This window comes from Rhinolophus hipposideros (genome assembly GCF_964194185.1).
Source record: "Rhinolophus hipposideros genome assembly, chromosome: 19".
Classification (NCBI taxonomy): domain Eukaryota; kingdom Metazoa; phylum Chordata; class Mammalia; order Chiroptera; family Rhinolophidae; genus Rhinolophus; species Rhinolophus hipposideros.
Genome location: NC_138065.1, coordinates 48,830,292 through 48,852,128, shown reverse-complemented (window position 1 = coordinate 48,852,128; position 21,837 = coordinate 48,830,292). Strand labels below are relative to the sequence as shown.

At 47.0% G+C, this 21,837-nt stretch overlaps 1 protein-coding gene across 1 annotated transcript in view; it reads left to right on the top strand.

Annotated features, from left to right (window-relative positions):
* The window catches only part of LOC308487316 (uncharacterized protein C1orf105), a 29,188-nt gene extending 10,170 nt beyond the window's left edge, over positions 1 to 19,018 (top strand). Inside the window, exons 3-7 of the mRNA XM_081025380.1 lie at positions 2,851 to 2,941; positions 11,518 to 11,592; positions 13,136 to 13,203; positions 14,697 to 14,764; positions 18,643 to 19,018. Of these exons, the coding sequence (XP_080881506.1) occupies positions 2,851 to 2,941; positions 11,518 to 11,592; positions 13,136 to 13,203; positions 14,697 to 14,764; positions 18,643 to 18,788 (448 nt within the window). The 3' untranslated portion in view covers positions 18,789 to 19,018. The remainder of the gene's footprint in view (positions 1 to 2,850; positions 2,942 to 11,517; positions 11,593 to 13,135; positions 13,204 to 14,696; positions 14,765 to 18,642) is intronic.
* Positions 19,019 to 21,837: the final 2,819 nt, after the last annotated feature.

Sequence of the window (21,837 nt, the reverse complement as noted above, 5' to 3'; positions counted from 1 at the left end):
AAGTCGAGAAATATAAATTCCTGTCTTTACAGAGTGGCAATGGCCTGTGTATAACTTTGAGACAATCTCCTCCAGGCTCACCAGTCCTGCCCCTTCCAAATAAACTGCTATGGAACATGTTTATATTTTCAAAATGGGGGGGGGACGGGTGGGGTGCAGGGTGCCTTTCTGTGCTGCCACTTGAAATAGCTGGGTTTCCTCATTCCTCCCCCATTTTTGATCCCTGGATGTGGTGAGCTCTGGGAAGGGGGAGTGTGAGGTAATGTGGAGGTGAATTGAGAAATCAGGGAAGGATAGGGAAGGGCTTGGGCCAAATTCCAGGTGTGTCATGGATGGAAACGTGGCTCCCTGGCATGTGCACTTTGCTAGAGAGGCAGTACTCTCTAAAAAGAGTTTTTGCTCCTGTTGGTAACTGTCACGTACCCTCCTGCCCAAAGATAAGGGACTCTCTGGGAGAGACATTCTCCCCACATCTCCACTCCAATAACACGCACCATTGTTTTGTCTGCTGCACCATTTAAAAACCACATTCTCCATAAGCAGCAGCTTTGTGTATTTTCAGAACATCTATGAAGGAAGGGCTCGTTGTTCGGTTCTGTTATTTTTACATGGCTTTCCATATTCCTAAACTCTAGCTAATGTCTTAGTATAAAACAGGCAATCAGAGAGTCAAGAACCCAAAGGCTTATTTATGAACTAAAAACACAGGTGATGTAGCTCTCGTTAAGAGCTTTTTAGTGCCTGAAGTAGCAGCATGAGGGATGACCAATTAGCATCTTTTCATTGGGGGCAGGGCACAAGTTCACAAAACAATGACAGTCAGATGGCATAAATGAGTAGAACTGGCTAAATGGGCACTGGGGTGAAGGGGGATCACCTCCCTGACAAGGGGGGGGGCAGCCTGCCCTCTACCCCAGTCAATGTGGCCTGCAGGTATGTGACTCCAGTAGCCAGATCTGCTGGTTTTTCTCACAACACCAGAAATCTGGATCTTTACATGAAAATGGCTAGTGTTGGACATCTAAATAGGGTAACACCCCGCTATCCCCCTTCCCCACTCCCGTGCCCATGAGACCAGCCACACAGTCAGGAGCAAAGCACCCCGGCTACGGCCCTCTCACCCCCAGCTCCCTCCTTCCCTCATTGTATAGTCTTTGGGGAGGGGGCACAGGGCCGGGCTGGAACTAGGCAGGCCCAAAACACAACTGGATGCCCTCAGAACCTGTGCACTTGCACAGCCATGTCCTGGAGTGTCCTGGCGGGGTCAGCCTACGGACAGCCACCTGGGAAAGGGACGGGTTGCTTTTTCTCCAGCCAGCCAAGCTCAAGCTAAGGAGAAATTCCCTAAGGTAGCCAGTGAAACTCTACTCATGTTTGTACTGGGAGGAGTTGGGCAGCAAGCTGAACCCTTGTTAAGAGAAATGGCGTTTACATACCTCATGGGAATTCTAAGACACCGACTGGACAACACCTGTGAGATGCCCTGAGCTTTGGGGAGGACACATCAGGGATGTAAAGTCTTTGAAAGGATGTGGTTTGTTTAAGTATCAACAATTCTTAAGGATTAGAAACGCCTCATCTGGACAAAGCTCTGGCTTCCGCGCCATTTATTTTTGGCCACACCCCTTTCTGAGATCTTGGTAAGAACCTCTGAAATGTGCTCAAAGTATTACCTAGCCTTGGACAAGCAGTTTCGACACAGCACAGTCTACAAAAGAGAAAGGAACATTGAGTGAAATGTGCTCAGAGCACCCCCAACCATGAGCTCTGGAAACACAGCTGGGGGTTGGAGGACACGAGACCTGCCCTGAAGGTCAATGTCTGCCCAGACCCCTGCCTTGGAGGGCGCCGTGCAGGGTGGCCTGACTGTGCTGAAGCCACTCTCATCATCAGTCTCAAAAGCCCTCGGGGTCACAGTGAGTGCGTTTATTTGAGGTTACTGTGTGTTAAGCATTCTAAAGTAAGCCCTGCTCTTCCCTGGTCAGCATTCAGGTGTCAAGTCCAGGCCCTGAAGAGGCTGGGGCAGACCTACCTCCCTGCTTTCCCAGGGCCCAGGAAAATGGTGAGGCCAAATGAAACAATAAATACCTCGTGGACACCTAAGTCCTTCCACATGCCTTCTTATAAATGAAGAATGGCAGTGACGTCTGTCCTCAGTAGAGAGGAGAGGCGTTCTTGGCACAACTACCATCATTCCGAGCTTCCTTTTCTTGGAGGCCAGGGGCACGGATGGTGCTCAGCACACACAGGCAGGTTACGATGACAGTCCCCCTATAGACCTCAGCCCTTACGCTGGAATAAAACGAACCACACCGACCAGTGGGGGTGGGGGGTCACTGCTGTGACCTCTGCGGCATCACTACTTCTCCTGCGACTGGAAACGAAAAAACATTCCAGAGAAAAAGTGTGGCTGGAGAGAGAACATTTCTGTGGGAGGAAACGGGTGGATTGTTTCCGTGTGCAGGGGCACGGGCTCCAAGAAAGCAGGCCAGGCACGAAAGGACGGCACGTATTAAAGATCAGTAACTTCTAGGCAGGTCTTTTTAGGAAGGAGGTCTGGTGTATTTCACCCATCACACATGTGCTTTACGAACAATTTTTTCCCCCTGAATTTGTACACTGTCTCTGACAAGCTGCAGCTGGCATTGGTTAGTTCAACACAAAAGGGAGAGAGAAGGCAGACTGACTTATGAGGGCAAGGCCATCTTTGGGAGAGCCAGAATGTCCCAGGTCCTCCAGGGTTAGAGTAGGGGCAAGCCTGGGGGGGTCCCTTGGGTTCTCTCTGAAACAACCAAAGACCTGGCTCTTCAGAGAATGTGGTTCTAACTCTCTTTTGTTTTGATTACTCAGATCTCCCCATGCCTCTGCCACTTTTCTGATTTCATCCAAAAAGGACATGCACTTGCCAATTTTGTTTCCCGTTCCAGAGGACTTATCTAAGGTACTCAAAAAGTTTTTTTTTCTTTAATTGAAAAGAAACCCATAGTAATTCTAGGTCACGCGGAAGGTGAATACAAAGGCATTTCCTATCTCTTTAGCACAGCCGGAGCCTGGGAATATCAATATTCAATAGGTAGTAACTGAATGAAATGCATGAGCCAGACCGCCCTCCCCGCAGTGGCGTGCCTTAGGGCTCCCACCACCAGGGCTGAGAAGGAAGGCATGAGGTTAGACTCCTTGAAAAGGGAAACCAAAAAAGTTCCCATTGAGGAATCTGCCCTGAGACTTTCAGAGACCACTTCTCAGCCTGTGTCCAGAACCAGACCTGCTTTCTGGGGTCTCTCACCCCCTCCCAACCACTGCCATGAATCCCTCACGTCTCCCACCTCTGACCCTACACCCAAGGGATTTCACATGAAAACTCCTCATCTCCTCCACCTCCCAGAAGTCACCCTTGACTGGCAGCTGGGTGACACTCAGTGGCACTGTGCTGCATAGAAGGGTTTCCGGACATTCCTGGTGCTTGTGAAGTCAGAGGGAGAGAGAGATTTCTGGGGGAGATGAGCAGTTTCTTCACCTGAAAAAACTGCATGGTATTCGCAGGGCGGTTGTAGGGAGGGCATGAAACAGTGTTCCTGAAGCACTTGGCACAGGGCTTGGCTCATCACCGGAGCTCCATGAGTGTGGCCACAATTAGGACAAGTCCTCATGTCACTGGATAACTGCGACAGACCCCTTTCTATCTGGTTTAATAGGGATACAAGATGAGCAAGTCAGATGCCGCCCCCCCAAATGAGAAGGGTGGATGGACAGGTCCACACTGCACTAAGTATCAGAGAGTGCACAAAGTACGAGACAGGGGTGGGAGGAAAGGCCACCTGCAGGGGGGGGGGCGAGCAGAGAAGGAGCGAGTGGTGGATTCAGGAGCAAGTGGCATCTGCACTGAGTCTGGAAGACATCATCTCCACACGTGGAGGAAGAGCCCTGGAAGGGAAGACGTGGAGACTGAGCGTGCAGGAAGCGCTTACAGAGAACTCAGGCCTGCAGGTGCTTACGGAAGGGAACCAAGGACGTGGGTGGGCCTCGCCAGAGCACAGGGGGGTCACGGGCAGGGTTGTGCTTGCAAGTCACCGCATTAATCCCCCTAACAACCTGGTCAGGCAACTAGGTGAGAGTGGCACCGTGACATGCACAGAGGGGCTGAGCAGAAACACCTGGGCTTGGCAGCTGCTGCAGAACCAGCAAGAAGGAAACTTGCTAGTCACTCAGTCTCCTTGAACTTCCTATCTAGACCGGTTCCCCTTGCCACCGAGCGCCTCCTCATCCCAGGTGTGCTCTGGGTCTCAGTGCGCCTTGCCATCCGAGACACTAAGGCTCCAGGCACCAGCGGCCCGGGCAAGTGAGAGGCCCACCTTCCCCAGGGCTCAGAATTTCGTGACTGCAATACCCATGGGTGGCCACTAGATGGGAAGCAACAGCTTCCTTGGGTGGGCCAAGGGCGGAGCCAGAAGGGCCGGTCCTTGGGAGACTCAGGAGGTCACAAGTCCATTACTCCTGCTGGGAAAGGAGAACTCAGGTACCTCACCCTCACCGTCACCCTCACCCTGCTAGGGGCTGACCCTGCGCGCGTGCACGGGCGTGTGTGTGTGTGTGTGTGTGTGTGTGTGTGTGTGTGTGTGTGTGTGTGTGCTTGACTGTGTGGGTCAAGGGAGGCAAAATTTCACCTGTGCTGTCCAGGTTTTCAGCTGGGCCTGAGGATTCAATTGACCAAAGACGAATTAACAGAGGGAAAGCATACACACTTACTTACTGTAAGTTTTACATGACACGGGAACCCTCATAAGGAAATGAGACCCAAAGAAAAGGCAAAACCTGCATGTGTTTATACTGGCTGAGGGAAGAGAGGCAATCGTGGGAAAGTAAACTGCGCTGGAGGCTAAGGGAGAGTTATTTAAACAAAGTCTGTTTGTGGAGAATTCTCTCAGCTTCATCTTCTTGTCCTTGATGATAAGAGTGTTACTTTCCTCCTGGTATAAGGAGGCCCTCTTCCCCGGGGGTGGGGGTCGGGAGGTTATCTCCTACTTTTAGAAAGAAAAGGGGTCGGGGGAGCACACCCTTATTGCACATGCTGTTTTTATAAAGTTCCTTTAGCTCAAAATAATCCTTATGCTACAGTGGCATGTTTGGGAGAGGCATATTCTGCCACCCTTCCTAGGGAACCCGGACCCCTCTTCTGTTGGGACACCTGGCAGGTACCTCAAGTCAGATCCCTGCCTGTCACACAGACTCCGGGTCCTCCAAGCTGGCTGCAAACATGAAGGCCTGAGCGTGTCTGCTGTGAGGTAAACCATCACAGCCGCTCCTTTCTGGAAAGATGTCATGTTTTATCTCTCGGGCGTGGAATGCACTGTGGACACACTATCTCTTAGCGTCTAAATTGGGGAACTGCCAAGAGCTACCGGCAACCCTGCAGCCACCCAGCGGTCCTGTTCGCTGGGCAGGGTGCAGAGGTCCTGCCACCTGGCCCCCTTCCTCTTCACCGTCACAGGTCAAAGGGCAGAACTTTGAACACCCACAGTGGCATTCCTCCCAGCCCAGGAGCTGTCCTGGGGCCAGTGCAGGGGTCTGTGTGTCTAGAACAGTTGTCCCTGGTGAACAGAGAGGAAACAGTCTCAGAGACAAAAAGATGGGGGGAGAGGGAGACAGCAGATGCCAAGAGACACACAGGGAGATGAGGATACGAAAACACCAAAAAGGAGACAGAAGAGGTGAAGTCACGATGAAGAAAGATAAGAAACAAAGAAATGGAGACCAAACATCCCCCATGGCAGCCTCTACTGTGAAGCTGCTTCTCTCTTAGTCATGATTTTCACCTGCCACTTCTCAGCAAGTCAGGACTCCCGAAAGTGCAGGGAAGCAGGAAAGTGTGATAAAATAGCTGGATAATTGGCCAGGAGGCGACTGAGTAAGAACTCCCAGACAAGGCTCAGCAGATGTGTGCGGGTTAGCTGGAGCACTGCAGCCAGAGACCCTGCACCCCTCTGCCTACTTGCTGGAGTCGGGTGTAACTGACGAACCCCCCAGGCATTCACAGGGAGGGGGGTAAAACGCCATCCCAATCTCTCCATCCCTGCCCCCCTCACTTCTCTCTGATCTAGGGGTGCTGTTCCAGTCTAATGAGTGAGAGTAAAGATGGGGCATTATTTATTTTGCTTTTAGCAGACCTGTGACAAAAAGCCCTGGCGACTTCCAGTTTTCTCACCACCAAGAAATCTTTTTATCATTTCTCTCATTGAACTCAATTTTTGAAAGCTCATGACCACCTTGGGAACTATCGTGTATACAACCTACGTTTTTCTCCTGATTATATTGATCAAATATATATAACTACAATTTTTTTAAACGGAAGCGATAACACCTCCGGCCAGAAATAATGATGTAGTCAAAACCAAGTTTGCTAAGTCAGGATGGCAGGGGCATGGCTGTTGCTTATTTTAAGTGTGTGTTTGAAGTTTTTCCTAGTGAACGGTAAGAGAATTTTTAAAACTACATTCAACTTTATTGTTTAATTGAGATGACGGGTGTTTTCAGAGAGCAGGAAATGTTTGATTACCACAGGGTATTTTTTGCAATATTGAGAATAGTCCTCTGACCACTGCTGTTTGACTTGTAAGGGACACGGACATTGCTGTGCCCTTCTATGGATCCTAAGAGTCTGCCGTCCGCTGAGGAAAGGTGGGTTTCCTTTGAACTTCCATCCAGAGAACTTTCTGGCTCACTGGAACTGAATAGATGTTGTGGGGATAGAGTCCCAGAGAGCAGTTTCCAGGCTCTCAGCCTCATGTGAAAAGGTGCTGGCTTGGGTAGTAGATGGCCATCAGCTGTGACTAGTTGGCCATCAGCTGTCACCAGTTAGCCATTAGCCACTAATGTAACTGTTGTGGCTAAGCTAGCAAGTGCGGTGGGTTGGTAGAGAAGCAGACGGCAGATTGCGGATCGTGTGGCTCCTGCTTTCTATGTCTACAACCCAGCTGCCAGCGAGACTATAAGTGGTATGAACCCCCTATCCATGGCTCCGTGGGTGTTCCTTTTTGGCTTCCCTGTATCCTGCGTTCTTGTGCAGGGAGCAGGCCAGAGAGCCTGCGCAACAGATGTGATATTTGACAAATAGCTTAACCTTTCTGGGCCATTCCTCATTGCACAATTTCCTCATGTGTTATTGTGCTCCTCGAACGAGCTGAGCTAGAGGACCTATGAGGTCTGTCTCAGCTCAGGCAGGAGTGGAAAGGAGAAAAGGAAAAGAGGTGTCAAAGGGCAGGAAGGACAGAGGCAAATTGGTCAGTGCTCCTCAAATCATGTTTGTGATGCTGTTTCTAAAATCACCATCTGGTGCTTATGTTTTCAGTTTTTATTATGTGGACAGGTGTGTGTGTGTGAGAGAGAGACAGAGACGTATATTTCTCTGTCTCTTTACCAAAGACTCAAGGAGCCAGACTTTAGGGACCTCAGCAGATAGTGGCCTCAGATATTAGGGTGTTTCCAATTATGAAATATGAAGGGACTGGCTGAAATCTCATCAGACCTTGGCCAGCCTACAAGAGGCTGTTGTCACTCTCCCGTCACAACTGCCATCTGCTCTCCTGGGGACAGCTGCTAGGGAAAGGAGAATCCCGTGACCATCTCAGAGCCTCTTTCCTTGGGGACTCTGCCTGCAGATACTACAACCAGGGAACCGTGCTCTGAACCACTGGCCAATTCACCCTCCATTCCTGCCACGGCTGCTGAGCTGGCCTTCAGGAAAGCGAGAGTGAAAGGGAAGGTAGCAGAAGGTAGTGGTGTCAGGGCTGGGAAAGAGCAGGCAGGAGGGAGGACGCCAAGGCCCAGAGAACATGGAATCCAACACTGTTCGCATCCACTTGCTGGCAGGCGGTCTAGGCAGGACTTGTGCCTCACAGATACCTCCCATGTCATATAAGCACCGTGCACCGCACCCCAGTGCCCTCTCCACATGTAGAGGAGTGAAGCGTCTCTTCTCAGAGGCCAAGTGTCAGCGGACAGGAGTGGGCAGGTGGGGTCACTCACTGCCCCATTTCTGGCAGAGGTGACGGAAGCCCCACATCAAAGACTGGTTTTCCCCTCTCCCTGGAAAGTGTGGGCAGGAGTAGAGCCTGCCTCTGTCTTTTTGGCCACAGAGACCATCGGTAGCAAGGGTTGGGAGGCCCAGATGGGTATGTGAGTGACCAAAGTCACTCGGGTCGCTCCTGGAGCTAGGCCTGGAACCGAGCAATTTGGGCTCCCAGCCAGTGCCTTTCCTCAGCACATTAAGTAGAATGAACTTGGTGCCACGATATCCTGTAACGTTGCCTTCCGACAGTATCATAATGGTGACCTTCACACACGTACATGTGTATTTTCTGTTTTAGGTATTTACAGATAGTACCAAGGTATGTTGGTTATGTCTCTGTTCATACCTGGTAGTTTAAAACGCTTGCAGTGACTCATTCAGCTAACGTGTCAGATGCCTGCTGTGCACAGGACTCCGCGATAGGCTCTAGGAATACAGAGATGTGTGAACCGTGTTCTTACTCTTAAAGAACTCTCAGCCGAGTGGAGAAAATAAACACAGCAGTCCAAAAAGCGATCCCAGCTCTAGGATGGAATCAGAGAGGTCGGGACCCAACTTCGGCTAGGGGTGTGCAACGTGGTGGGAGAGTCAGGAGAAAGTTTTTTCTGAGAAAGTGGCACCTAAGCTATGTCTTAAAAGAGGAGGCATGAACTAGGCCAGGAAGGGCAATATAGAAAACATCCCATTCCTCAGGTTCCACGAGATGACACTCACAGGGGCTGTGGGACTCTACATCCACTCTCCTTTCACCTGGCAAGCAAGCACCTGCCATGCATCTTGCAGATTGCTCAGATATGTTTGTTGCTTGGTTTGCAATGATCTCTGTGATTCCAGTCCCTGTGGCGTCTAGGAGTGTCTGCATGCAGAAACCGGAAGTCTAGGAAAGGTGAAGGAGTCAGCTGCAGGAAAGACAAGACTCTGCTTATGACTCTACTCAAAACCAACCTGCTCCAGGAGGTTCCCTTGCCCACCTCCACCTCTCCAGTGTTCCTCATCCTTTCAGCCCAAGTGCAAATGCTAACTCTACAAGCCCTTCCTGACCCCTCCAGGGGCACGTGGGCTCCCTCTTTTCTGAAGTCCCAGAAGTCCCATTGCTGCTGCTTTGATACCTAGTACATCCGAGCTTGAGTCGCCATTTCCAAGGGGTGATCTTAGTCTCAGAATGCAGAGAAACATGAGGGATGGAGGGAAGAGCGTGGCCCCAGGAGATACCACTCCTAGGACTCGGGAAAGATGTGGGAGAGGGTGGAATCATCCCAGAAGCACAGGACTCAGTACCCAGGGCACTTCTCTCTAGCCTCCTTCTCTCTCCACCCCTCCTCCTACCAGACAATCGGCCATCCCCAGGTCTCCTCAGTTACCTGAAGCAAAGTTGCTAGGTCATTCTTTAGTGTCATTGCATAGTGTTTTCAAGGTTGGCACGCACTCCACCCTTCAGCGGTTACCCAAACATTACCTGCCCTTTTAACCCTTCTCAGGGTCTCCCCTCTATGACCCACCCCCCCTACCCAAGTGGCCTCAATATATGTCTATCTTGGTGCTTTTCACACCATTGTACACAGTCTGCCAGGGGGTGACAGCTCAGAAGCTGTGTCTCAGCTACCTTGGTAACCCCGGTACCGAATGAATGGGCAAATGAATGGATCTGTAGTCTTCCTTCAGGCCAGAAACTGTCTTATTCATCTTTGTGACCCCGTCACAGTGCCCTCCACGTGGTGGCCTCACAATAAATGTTTGTTGTTGAATGAATGTAATCTAGTCATTCATACTCATCCTTTCACTTACCAACCCACGACATTGTGTAATACAGAGTTGGTTCTTTTTAAATGGCCATGAAAAGGAAATGTATTTTAAGTATTTGTCAGAAGCCTCCAACGTTGGCCATACTTTCCAGCAATGCACCCAGCAATGCCTCATGCACGTGCCCCGTCTGTCACAGGATGTGGCTGCCTGCAGACCCGTCTGGCACAGGTCACGTTAGGAGCACAGCCAGGCACTGCACAGGCAGGTCCGTCCTCTTCCTGATTTGCATACCTCCCGGGGCAGCCGGAACGGGCCAGGGCACAGGTGTGCACACAAGTAGATAGGCCAGCAAGTCGATGAAATGGCAGGAGCAGGCTTCAGCTCTCAGCGATCGTCTGCTTGTCCCTGTGCCCCCACCCCATACATTGCGCGTCCTATGAGCATTTCCCACAACTCTGATATCAGAGAATGACGATGGCCGAGAATCCCCAGACCAAACAGTGGCCTCCACTTGCCATTGGCTGCCCCCTAAGCAGACTTTCACCAGAGATGTGAATAAGAGTCTCCCGTTGCAGGTGTAAGGGCTCCAAACCCTGCTCCCTTCACCCTCGGGTAGAAGGGCAGTCAGGAAGAAAGCAGTGGTTGCAGTGAGCAGGCAGGGCTCCCACTGTCCCTGCTCTGGTGGCTTTTTGTCCTGGCTGGGACAGCCTGTGTCCTCCAGAGGAAGAAGGAGCTCAGGGCCCACATACCAGCTCCAGTTCTGCTTATGGCTCAGTCATGGCTCTCAGGAGGCTGAGAAGGGCCAGTATGTGCTGCAGAGCTGATGTTTGGCCAGAGTTAAGGCATGAGAAGAGAGGGTAATACATCAGAGGGGCCAGCGAAAGGAGGTTTGCGGAAGAGTCTTCTATTCATTTTTATCAGGCCCCCAGAGGTCCTCAGCTAGTTCCTGTGGGGACAGAATCCCAGAGATCAGTTTCCAGGCTCTCGACCTCACGTGGAAAGGTGCTGGCTCGGGCAGTAGATGGCCATCAACTGTAACCAGTTCGCCGTTAGCCACTAATAAGACGGCCGTGGCTACGCTAGCAAGTGCAGATTGCAGCTAGCAAGTTGGTTACTTGGTTGGCAGAGAAGCGGACGGCAGATTGCGGCTCTTGCTTCCTCTGTCTCCAACCCAGCCGCCAGCAAAAGTATAGTGGTATGACTCCCCCATCTATGGCTCCGTGGGTGTTCCTTTTTGGCTTCACCATATCCTGCGTTTTGGTGCGGGGAGCGGGACCAGAGACCCTGCATGACAGTCCCTATGGTGTGATCCTTTGTATAAAATGGGTAAAATGTACCGCCTCCCAGAGAGTAAAGCCTCTCAGACTATATGCTCAGTGGAAAGACAGGCCCTGCGACATTTTACCGCCAGCTCTATCCCTCTGTTCCAGCTGACTTATACCTGTCCCACTGTATGCAGGGGCCCCAAGGCCACCACCGAGTCTGTGACTCACCTCCTCCTGCCTAAACTCTTTCTGCGCCTACCAGCTGCAACCAAGCCTAGATACAACATCCACCTGGGGGAGGAGGGGGGAGACCAAAGTGTCCATCTCTGTCTTATGGGCAGAATAACTGTTACCTCTCTTCCCCCTCCACACCCCCCCCCCCCGCCTCTTTGCTGCCCCGGATACCACAGCATTTCCTGACTCTCTCTGTCTCTCTCTTCTCAGGCCAGGAGGAACCAGAGTAACCTCCTGCTGATCAGAAACAAGCAGCTGTGCTCCACATGTCGAGAAATGAAAATGGTAAGTCAGCAGGATGACGGAGCTGGGGACAGAATAAAGGCATCCAGAAAGGAAGGTGGGAAACTGTTTGCAGGTAACATGATCTTCTGAATAGAAAGTCCTAAGGGATTCACACACGTGCGCATGTGTACACACACACACACACACACACACACACACACACATTCAACTGTTAGAGCTAATAAATGAGGAAAGCAGTTACAGGATATAAGATCAATATACCAAAATGAATTTCATTTCTGTACACTAGCAATGAACAATCCAGAAACGAAATTGAGAAAAAAAATTTCTATTTACAATAGCATCACAAAATACTTAAGAATGAATGGAACCGAAGAAATGTAAGACTTGTACATCAAAAACAATCAAATATCATAGTAAGAAATCAAAGAAGACCTAAATAAATAGAACCCTGTGTTCATGGATTAGAAGACAATATTAAGACAGCAGTACTTCCCTGAATTAATCTACAGATTCAGTGGATCCCTCTCGAAATCCCAGATGCTTTTCTTGCAGAAACCGACAAACGTCTTAAAATTCAGATGGAAATAAATGTGGGAGATGCAGAGTAGCTAAAATAATCTTGACAAAGAAGAACAAAGTTGAAAGAATCCCACTTCCCAGTTTCAAAACTTACTACAAAGCTTCAATAATCAGGACTTTTGGCAGTGGTATAAAGACGGACACGTAGATCAAGGGACTATAATTGAGCCCAGAAATAAGCCCTTACATTTATGAACAATTGATTCTTGACAAGCCTGCCAAGAGATTTGGATGGGGGAGAGAGCTATCTTTTCAATAACTGGTCCAGATACGACTGTATGTCCTCAACAGGCGGTATCCTACACAGGACCTGGATTGTATAACTACTCATACTCCCGTGGAACCCTGGGCTGGAGCTCAGTTATTTAGTGTGGAAGAGACACCTACTGAAAGTCGTGGTCGTGAGTCACTGGGGACATCTGTACGAAGGGCACGCTCACCGCTGTCACATGTGCTTCAAAGTGCGTTCATGCATTCACTAATTTGATCAGCAAATATTTCTCAAACAGGCACTGTGTGAGGACCTAGAAATACACACATAGAGATGTGGTCTGTGCCCTCATGAGAAAGTCTGTGAGGGAAGCCAGACGTGAAGCAAGTGAATACAATCAAAGGGGCAGGAGTGTTCTGAGAGGAAGGGAGCCCAGGGAGCAAGGAGGTTGTCAGGCAGAGGGCTGCCCAGCAATAGTCCCGGGTCAGCAGTGTCTGGGAGACAGTGACACTTAACTTGGGACCTGGAGAATGTTGGGGCGAAGTGAACCAAGAGAATTGGAAGGCTTACTAATCTTGAAGTACCTCACTTCCAAATCTGATGACCAGGGAAGCACAAGGACCCTATAACCTGGGGGCAGGGGGACACCCCTCAGGTCATTTGTATCACAAAAGGATGTCCGAATGACTCTGGTAGTAAATGCAACTTGACTTTGCTAAGGGGATACATTGTTTCTGTGAGTTGTAATGCAGTTTGGGGCTGTGTACTAACGGAGACTTTCTTCCTCAGGTACAACCAAGAACCGTGATGATCCCAGGTGACGAGAAACTGTCCTTCAAGAATTTTATGAGTGATAGGTAGGTCAAAGGTTTAGATCGGGACACGACTTTAATTCTGATTCCCTTACTTTGGAGACACAGGATAGTGGAGAGAGAAACACTAAGAAGAATGTTTAGGGGGTGCTTAGGGAGCAGGCTTCTTGACTGGTTTTGTTTTCTGGTTAAACAGGAGAGTTAGACCCAAAACGTTGTTTTCACCTTTTTGCTTGAACAACTATTGACACGACTGTGGAAGTTTTCATCGTCCTTTCCACCTTCCCAAGGGCAATACAAGGAATCAGATAGGAGATTTCTGTGATAACTTAGGCAAAACTAAATACAAACCCTCCATGTAGGTGATACATCTAATTCAGAAGGTTACACAGAATCTGCCATGAGTCCTGGATGGCCTCTGCTACTTCTCAGTCACTAAAATGCCTGTTATCAGTTTGTTGGGTTGTCATTTGCTGTTTTCTTATCAAGATCAAGTGTTTTACAAATAAGATCCAGTCAGAATTTTGATTAGTTAGATTTCAGGGTGTGTTTGTTTGTTTGTTTGTTTGTTTTCTGTATTTAACTATCAGACAGGGAAGATGGACTCAGTTTTTACATTTTTAAAACATGGACTCATCCTGGATCAGGCAGGAAGGTAGGTAGACTTGCTTTGCAGTAGATGGTTGAAATGTAGACATACAACCACCCTTGCATGTGACCAATCAAAATAGTTACCTGTGTCACAGGCTTGTAGAGTACAGCACAGGGCATATAATCAATAATCTTGTAATAACTATGTATGGTGCCAGGTAAGTACTAGACTTATCAGCGGTGGCAGAATCACTTTGTAAGTTATATAAATTCTAACTGCTACACTAATATAATATTGCTGGGGGAAAGTAAGTTATATGTGATCTAATGGCAATCTTTCCCTTGTTTTCCTCACACAGACAGCAGTACTGTGGGAAAATAAACGGGTCCTTTTGTAACTTGATGTTGGACAGCAATAGCTGTTAGATTCCTTGGGTGCCTCAGGGCCGTTTGTTCCAAGCTGAGAAGTAGACTCAGGTACATTAAAACCATGGTACCTGGCCCAGGTAGATAGGATCATGGAGGAAATCAGTATATGAGCACTAGAGTCTCCATCACTTTTAACATTTACCTCCACTGACTCCATACTTTTAAAGAACTCTTAGGTCACAGCAAAAGTAATTCTAATAAATACTCTTTACTGACTTTTCATGGAAAACTGAACTATCTAAGCTCAGGATTTCTGAGCAAAAGTTCACTCTTCTATGAAGGAGACTTTTGAGATTCGGTGCCCCAGTTTGTTTATCTTGTAAGTTTGGCACTGTATTAAAAAGTACTTTATTTGTGCAAGTTGGGCTCTGTGGTGTCTGCTGCAAAATGGTCTCAGCACCAGGCTAACAAGTGCTGGATTCAAGAGACCATCTCGGTTTTAAAATGTATAAGGTCGTGCTTCTTTCCAGCAAGCCCTAGTCACGTCACTAATGTGTTTTCTTGCTTTCTCCAATTAGAATGATGAGTCTTCAGCCACCAAAAGCTCAGACTGCACCCAAGCGTCCTCGTGATGACATCCCAACAGGTTTGCTTGCTTTTGGAATATGTGTGGTGGGAGGTGTTCTAGCCCCAGAGTAACAGAATGAAAAGTTTAATTTCCGAGTTTTCTAAATAATTTTCTAAGATAATCTCCAAATTTTCTGAACAAATTCCCATTCTCTCTTTTTGGAAATTAAAATTTTGGGGGTAACATCGGTTAATAACAATACATAAGTTTCAGGTATACAATTCTATAATACATCTTCTGCCTATTGCATTGTGTGCTCACCACCCAAAGTCTAGTCTCCAGCCGTCACCATATCTTTGACCCCCTTTACCTTCTTTATCCTCCTCTCATCCTCTTTTCCCTCTGGTAACCACTATTCTGGTGCCTGTGTCTATGAGTGTGTTTGTTTTGTTTGTTCATCTGTTGCTTTCTGTTTTATATCCTGCATATGAGTGAAGTAGTATGGTTCCTGTTCTTTTCCATGTGACTTATTTCACTTAGTGTATGCTCTCTAGATCCATGCATGTTGTTGCAAATGGTAGTATTTCATCATTGTTTACGGCTGTGTAGTATATCGTTGTGTATATATATCACATCTTCTTTATCCAATCATCCATCGAAGGACACTTTGTTTCCATGTCTTGGTTATTGTGAATAATGAAGCGATGATCATAGTGGTACATACTCGTATATCTTTACGGATAAATGTTTTCAGGTTTTTTGGGTAGATATCCAAAAGGGGGATTGCTGGGTCATATGGAAATTCTATCCTTAATTTTTTGAGAAGACTACATACTGTTTTCCATAGTGGCTGTACCAATTTACATTCCCACCAACAGTGTATGAGGGTTCCTTTTTCTCCACATCGTCCCCAACACTTGTTATTTCCTGTTTTACTGATAGTAACCATTCTAAAATGTGTGAGGTGGTATCTCATGGTGGTTTGGTTTGCATTTCCCTTGTAACTAGTGATGTTGAGTAGCTTTTCATATATCTGTTGGCAATTTGCATGTCTTTCTAGGAAAAGTATTTTTTCAGGTCCTCTGCCCATTTTTTAATGGGATTGTTTATTCTTTTGTTGTTGAGTTGTGTGAATTCCTTATATTTTTGGATATTAGCCCCTTATTGGAAATATCACTTGCAAATATCTTCTCCCATTTCATCAGTTTCCTTTTTGTTTTGTTGATGGTTTTTTTTGCTGTGCAGAAGCCTTTTAGTTTGATATAGCTCCATTCATTTATTGTTGCTTTTATTTCCTTTGCCTTTGAGGGTAAGTTCACAAAAACCTGATAGGACCAATTAAGGTGGGAAGGTAACTGCATTCTCACCAGCTGGAATGACCTTGAACCTTCCAACCCAGAGGCTTCCTAAACTATCTGCTTTCTCCCGGAAGCTGCCCAGGGCTATTCTTAGGTTCACTTGCTGTTAAGAGACAAAGGGATAGTGGCTCTAAGTCCAGCTGCAGCACTGACTTAAGCCTCATCTTTTAGAGAAGCAACACTGGGCTAGTGAAGGTGGGAGGGTGTCGCTCTTTGGGGTGATATAATTCAAGGGCACAGTGCAGTATAGGCTGTCACTTTAGTGACTTTGTCCGTCTTCTCATTTGCTCTTGTATTAACTGAAGCCACCTTCGGTTTTTCTCTCATGTGATACACACAGTAAGGAAAATCAAGGTCACTGTCTTCACTTCATACAGATGGAGAGTCTAGGCTTTTCCCTGGGAGGTTGCAGATAGTCTAGAGCCAGAACTGAACTGAGAAGCCATCAGGAAAGGAAATTTGAGGATGGAAGGTGTATTTTAAAGGGGTCCCGAAAGGGAAGACCAGAGACTCAGGTAACAGCTGAGATTTGGAGATATCCACTCAAGTGGAATGAAAAATGGCTAGCCCCAATCAGCCTCTTCTTTTGAATCCAACAATATTGGCCTAGCTCATGGCTTTCATTTAGCCAAAATGGACTGAAGAGCTGAGAGCTAAGAGTACCCACTTAACGAATGCTCCCCTGACCCCCACGCCGCTCTTCTCTGATCGTGACCACCTCATTCTCTTGAAGCCAAGAGCATACTGGGCAACAGGCATATGCAGTTGGGTTTCGGGTTCCCTGTACCAGTCACACACTCATTCTGAGTTTCCCCTGAACCTGGATTTTTTTCAGGTGTGCCTCACAAAGGAACAACACACACACACACACACACACACACACACACACACACACACACACACACACACCTTCCCTCAGCAAGAATGTTTATTTTCTCATTCTGTAGGATAATGTGATAAGATGCCTTTTATCAACTTAATAACCCCGGAGTGTGTTCAATGACCAGGTACAAAAGCTAGACTTGGTGTGTGTGAGATCAGCACATTATGTTCTTGCACAGACCTGGTTCTCACCTGTAGAGTCCACCCAAAGACACCAATTGTGGAGGTGAAACTGAAGGGACAGTGCTTATGGAGTTGGCTTGGAGCTGAAGCTCGGTAGACCTGCTGTTGATTCTCTTCATGACCTTTCTGAGCTGAGCTTTGCTCTTGTATGTGCCCTCTGAGGTTACAGAAAAAGCACTCACCTCAGAACAGAGAGGCCTGGTTCCAGATTCTTGTCCGGATGTACAGGCTTGGCCAAATTGTTCAAACTGTCTGGGCCTGTGTGTTCCCACTTGTAAAACCAGAGAAGCATTTTGCCGCCTACCCCTGCCTCCAGGAGCCAGAACCTCAGTACAAGCAGCCTTCACCTTTGATCTGCCTACAAAAACTGCTGATACTGCCCCAGCCCCACTGGTTTCTATGGCTGAGACATGTCCCTACTGCAACACGCTTATCACAAAGGGCCACCCACCTTTGCTGGACATGCTACAAAGACCAAGTGGCTGACTCATCCTGGCCAATAGTATTGCCAATGATTGTCTAACTCATGTTGTTGATCACAATAGTGACTTCTTGTGATTTTCTGGATTCAGCGAACCTTGACGTGTCCTCCATAATTGTTAGTGAGAACTAAGTAGGGGAAAGAGTCCACCTCTGGAAGTGATGGGGATTTCTTCCGCTTTGGTTTACCTTGACTCTGGCCTTGAGTCCAGAGTTCCATGACACCCACAGCTCTTGTCAATAAATATGAGTAGAGAGGCCTCCCATCTAGTACAGTGGTGTGACGTGGCACCAAAACCTCTGGGTTCTGGGTCTTAGTCCGTCAGTGCCCATGACCCTGGACCTCTGTTTCCTCTTCATCCCCGTGACGAGACGGAACTGAATCCTAGGTCTGTGATCTGGTGACGTCTCTCAAGCTCTCCTTCAGCTGCAGTGGGGAGCTTGTCTCCATTTCCCTTCGTCACTCAGAAACTTGCAATGGGCAGATGTTATTGCATGCCCCAATTTACTCTCCTTCAAACCATGTGTCTCCTGGAAAAGTTGAATATTAACAACTTTTTATAACTAAAATAATATTCGAAGAAGAGATCAGGATGGTAGGAACTGTAAGAAGTCCTAACACAAATTATTTTATAAAACAAATGTTCCTTTTGAAATGCAAGTACTCATTCCCTACTGTGGACTTTCTGTAAGATCTTGTTTATTTGAAGAGCACAACAATATATGGGCCCCTGAAAGGTCTTCTGAGAATTGAATCCTCTTTCCCTTGGACTCATGTTACAACGCCAGACGCAGTTTATCTTCATTTTTCATTTAATTGGCCAGACTCCTCCTAGAGTTTGGTTTCTAGGCACTCCTTTCTGGCCTCTTTGACAAGATCTCCAAAAGCTGACGTTGTGGGGGATAAGATGTTTCCAGTAAAGGGAATTATTACGTGAGTTTTGAATCTGTTTCAGAAAGTTGATGAAGTGTTGGGTGACCTTTGGTTATATTGAGTTTCTTTAAAAATAGAACCTAAGCAGCCCTGTCCTTCCTTCTTGCGCTGTCCTCTAGAGAGCATTCGCTACCGACTGCCCATTTTGGGCCCCAGGACAGCCGTCTTCCACAGACTGTTGTCAGACACCTACAAAACTCTGCAGGGGACACAGCTCTCTTCCTCACCCAGAAAGGAGCCAGCAGGCAAGACAGGGAGGCAGTGAGTGACCAGAGCACAGCACTTTGCAGACTCACAGAGAGAAAACCATCTCATCGAGCCACTTTCTGACACTCGTGCCTTCTCGTGATTTCTTCCCATCACCAAAAAGATGACCGAATTCTGCCTTCCTAAGAGTGGCTAATATGCTAGCTCTTGCCACCATCTTCTCCCTCACTTCTCCTAAAGACAAATGGTTTAATTTCCACGATTATAAAGATGGACTGAGTAAAATGGAACATTTTGAGTGTCATTCATTTTATTTTGTTAAAGAGTCTTCATTGTGTTATAATAGACAACATCCTTTGGGTTCTAAGACATAAATTTTCTGTGAAAATTATTTCAGCTCTTCCTTCCAGGGCAGGGGGCTGAAGATGGCTCCTGAAGGTCCCTCATGGATTCAGCTTGTTAAGAATAAAGGAGATAAATGAAGGTCACCCTTCTGTCCTTACCCCTGTCAGTTAACTCTGATGGGTGACAGAGGACACTGTGATGTCGTAAGTGGGAAATGGCACGTGATTAGTTGTAACCCTGGAGAGGTTCAGTTAAATCCAAACCAAACACCTGGATTTGGTAGTTTGGTTACTTTGGTTTCACAGGATGTATATCTCCAGTTCCATGTATATCTTTAGTTCTGTCCTGGTCCATGTGTCAGCAGTGTGAGAGAGACAAAAGAAATCTCTAGGCTTCCAAATACTTTATTTATGGGCACAGAGGCTCCACGTCCAGCTTCAGGAGGGCTCATATAGAAAGTTTCCTTCTGTTCCTTAGGAGACAAGGACCCTGTGGGATCCTGGGACACTGAGTAATGGACACTGAACCAATATGTGAGAACCACCCTCTCTGCCGACTCGACGTGAAGAATGGCTTCAGAAATCTCTAACAAATGGCCTGATGCCTAAATTGACCTCATTTCTTACACACACACACACCCTCGTACCCAGAAAAACTTGCTTTATTGCCCTATATTCCTGGTAGGCTATGATTCTTGGTTTTAGTTCAGTTAGCGTTCAAGAACTCCAAAAACAGTACACTGTTTTCCTCTCAGGCTATGCATGAATTATGATCCATTTCAGATAAGATAATTGTCAAAGGACAGACAAATCACAGATAAAAATGTTTCCTTTTCTTCCTCCTCCTCTTTCTTTTCCTCTGCAAATTAGTATATCCAGTAAGAGGATCTGGGGGACGATACCCATTCAATTATTTGGAGCTTTTGAGGTTATCTGAACATGATGTGCCTTGTGAGATAAAATCCTCCTTAAATCTCATAAAGAAGTCTGCATCTCAAATACTAGTGTATTTTGAAAATCTCGTGAAAAAGAATAACATTGTAGGGTTTGCTAGTGTTCTAGTATGGTAAATGAGAATGATGCTTTATATCAGTGGTCTTTTTGGTCTTGGGAACCTTTTCACTCTCAAATATAGAGAGCCCTAAAGACCTTTTTTAAAAGTGGGTTATAGCTACTGATATTTAGCTTAGAAAATTCATGGAGAAAAGTAAACAACACAACAATACACAAGCACACTTTCAGTAGCTGTCAGAGTGGTGTCACATGTCTAGTAGCCTCTGGAAAACTCCACTGTACCCTTGGGAGAGAAGAAAAGTAAAAAAGGCAGACAACCTCCTAGTATTATTATGAAAATAATTGAGCTCACAGGCACACCAAAAAGGATTTCAGAGACGCCCGGTGTCCCCAGACCACTTTGAAAACTTCGGTGTAGATGATGTCCCATTGCATCTCCAGCCGTCCAGGGAAAGGAATAACCACCGAGTAACCTGGTCCCTTCCTTAGCAGAGGTCTTAGAAGGCAACAGCCGGTTTTCAGAGTCTAATATTATTAACATTTAGCACCATTTATCTCCCTGTCCTCACATTGTCTACTTGACAACCTTATTTGGCTTCTCACATAGTGTCCTGGTAGGAATAGAGTGGATTGTCCACAAAGGGAACCCTTTGAACTCTCGTTTCTCTATGTGAACGCTTGTTAGTTTGTTTGCTTTTGGTTACGTATGAACGCATTTCCCAGAATTCAGGTCCAGACCTGGATCCACTGTGGCCTTAGCACACGAGGGAAGTCCCATCAGCAGCTTTGTTGAACCGCTAGCCAGCTGGTGAATTTCCTTTTCCCTTTACTCCTGCAACCATATCCTGAACAGTAATGGCACTAGGGGGAGAAGGTCCTAAACTGGGAAGTTTGGCTCTTGGCAAACTTTTCCACACAACCAACCCTATCCTGCCATTTCTATTTACATTTGCAAAGAGAGCTACATGGATGCTGCCTGATTTTTCTCTACCAGTAATAATGTGTATAAGAAATCATCTCGTGCATGCCAAACTTTGCTTCTCTTTGCACTGTGGGGGTCAAAGAGTTAGGTCTGTCATCCTCCTGGTGCAATTTTCTCTGTACTGAGTTGGTTCCTTGGAGATAATCATTGGGCCTAGTCCGTTGTTATTTTACCGACTGCATGTTCCTAAGCTTCATTCAAAAATCTCTCATAAGTGGGACCATTTCTTCTCTATAAAAATCTACTCATAATGTTATTCCTGGTTCAAAGTCATGTACAGTTCAAATTAATTTTTTATCATCGTTCATCTTGGGTAGTTGTTTTTATTTGTTTTAAGGCTAAGACCTGATTTTGCTGCTTTAAAAATATATGGCTCTCATGATAATAAAAATCCACAGACATGAATCAGACTTACTCCTAGTCTTTCATCTTCCTTCACTCCAACAGGAAACTTAAAAACCAATCAGTCAGCATAATTTCTTTATTGCCAGGAATGGAAAGAAATGCTGTATTTAGGAAAATCCTTGCTGTAGCTTTTAAAAAAAAATGAAGGACACAAATCAAGGTCATTGTCACCTCCAGCCCCAATTTGACCTGGGGAAATCCTGCAGGCCTTTACTGCCACGCACCCTGCTCAGTGTCACCCATCTTTTCCCAGGCCCCTGACTGTCAAAGCTCAGGGAAGGCTGCCAGGGGCTTGCTGTGTCCTGGCATGTATCTGAGCTGCCCTAAACATGTCCAAGAACCATATAACTCCATGTAGCAGA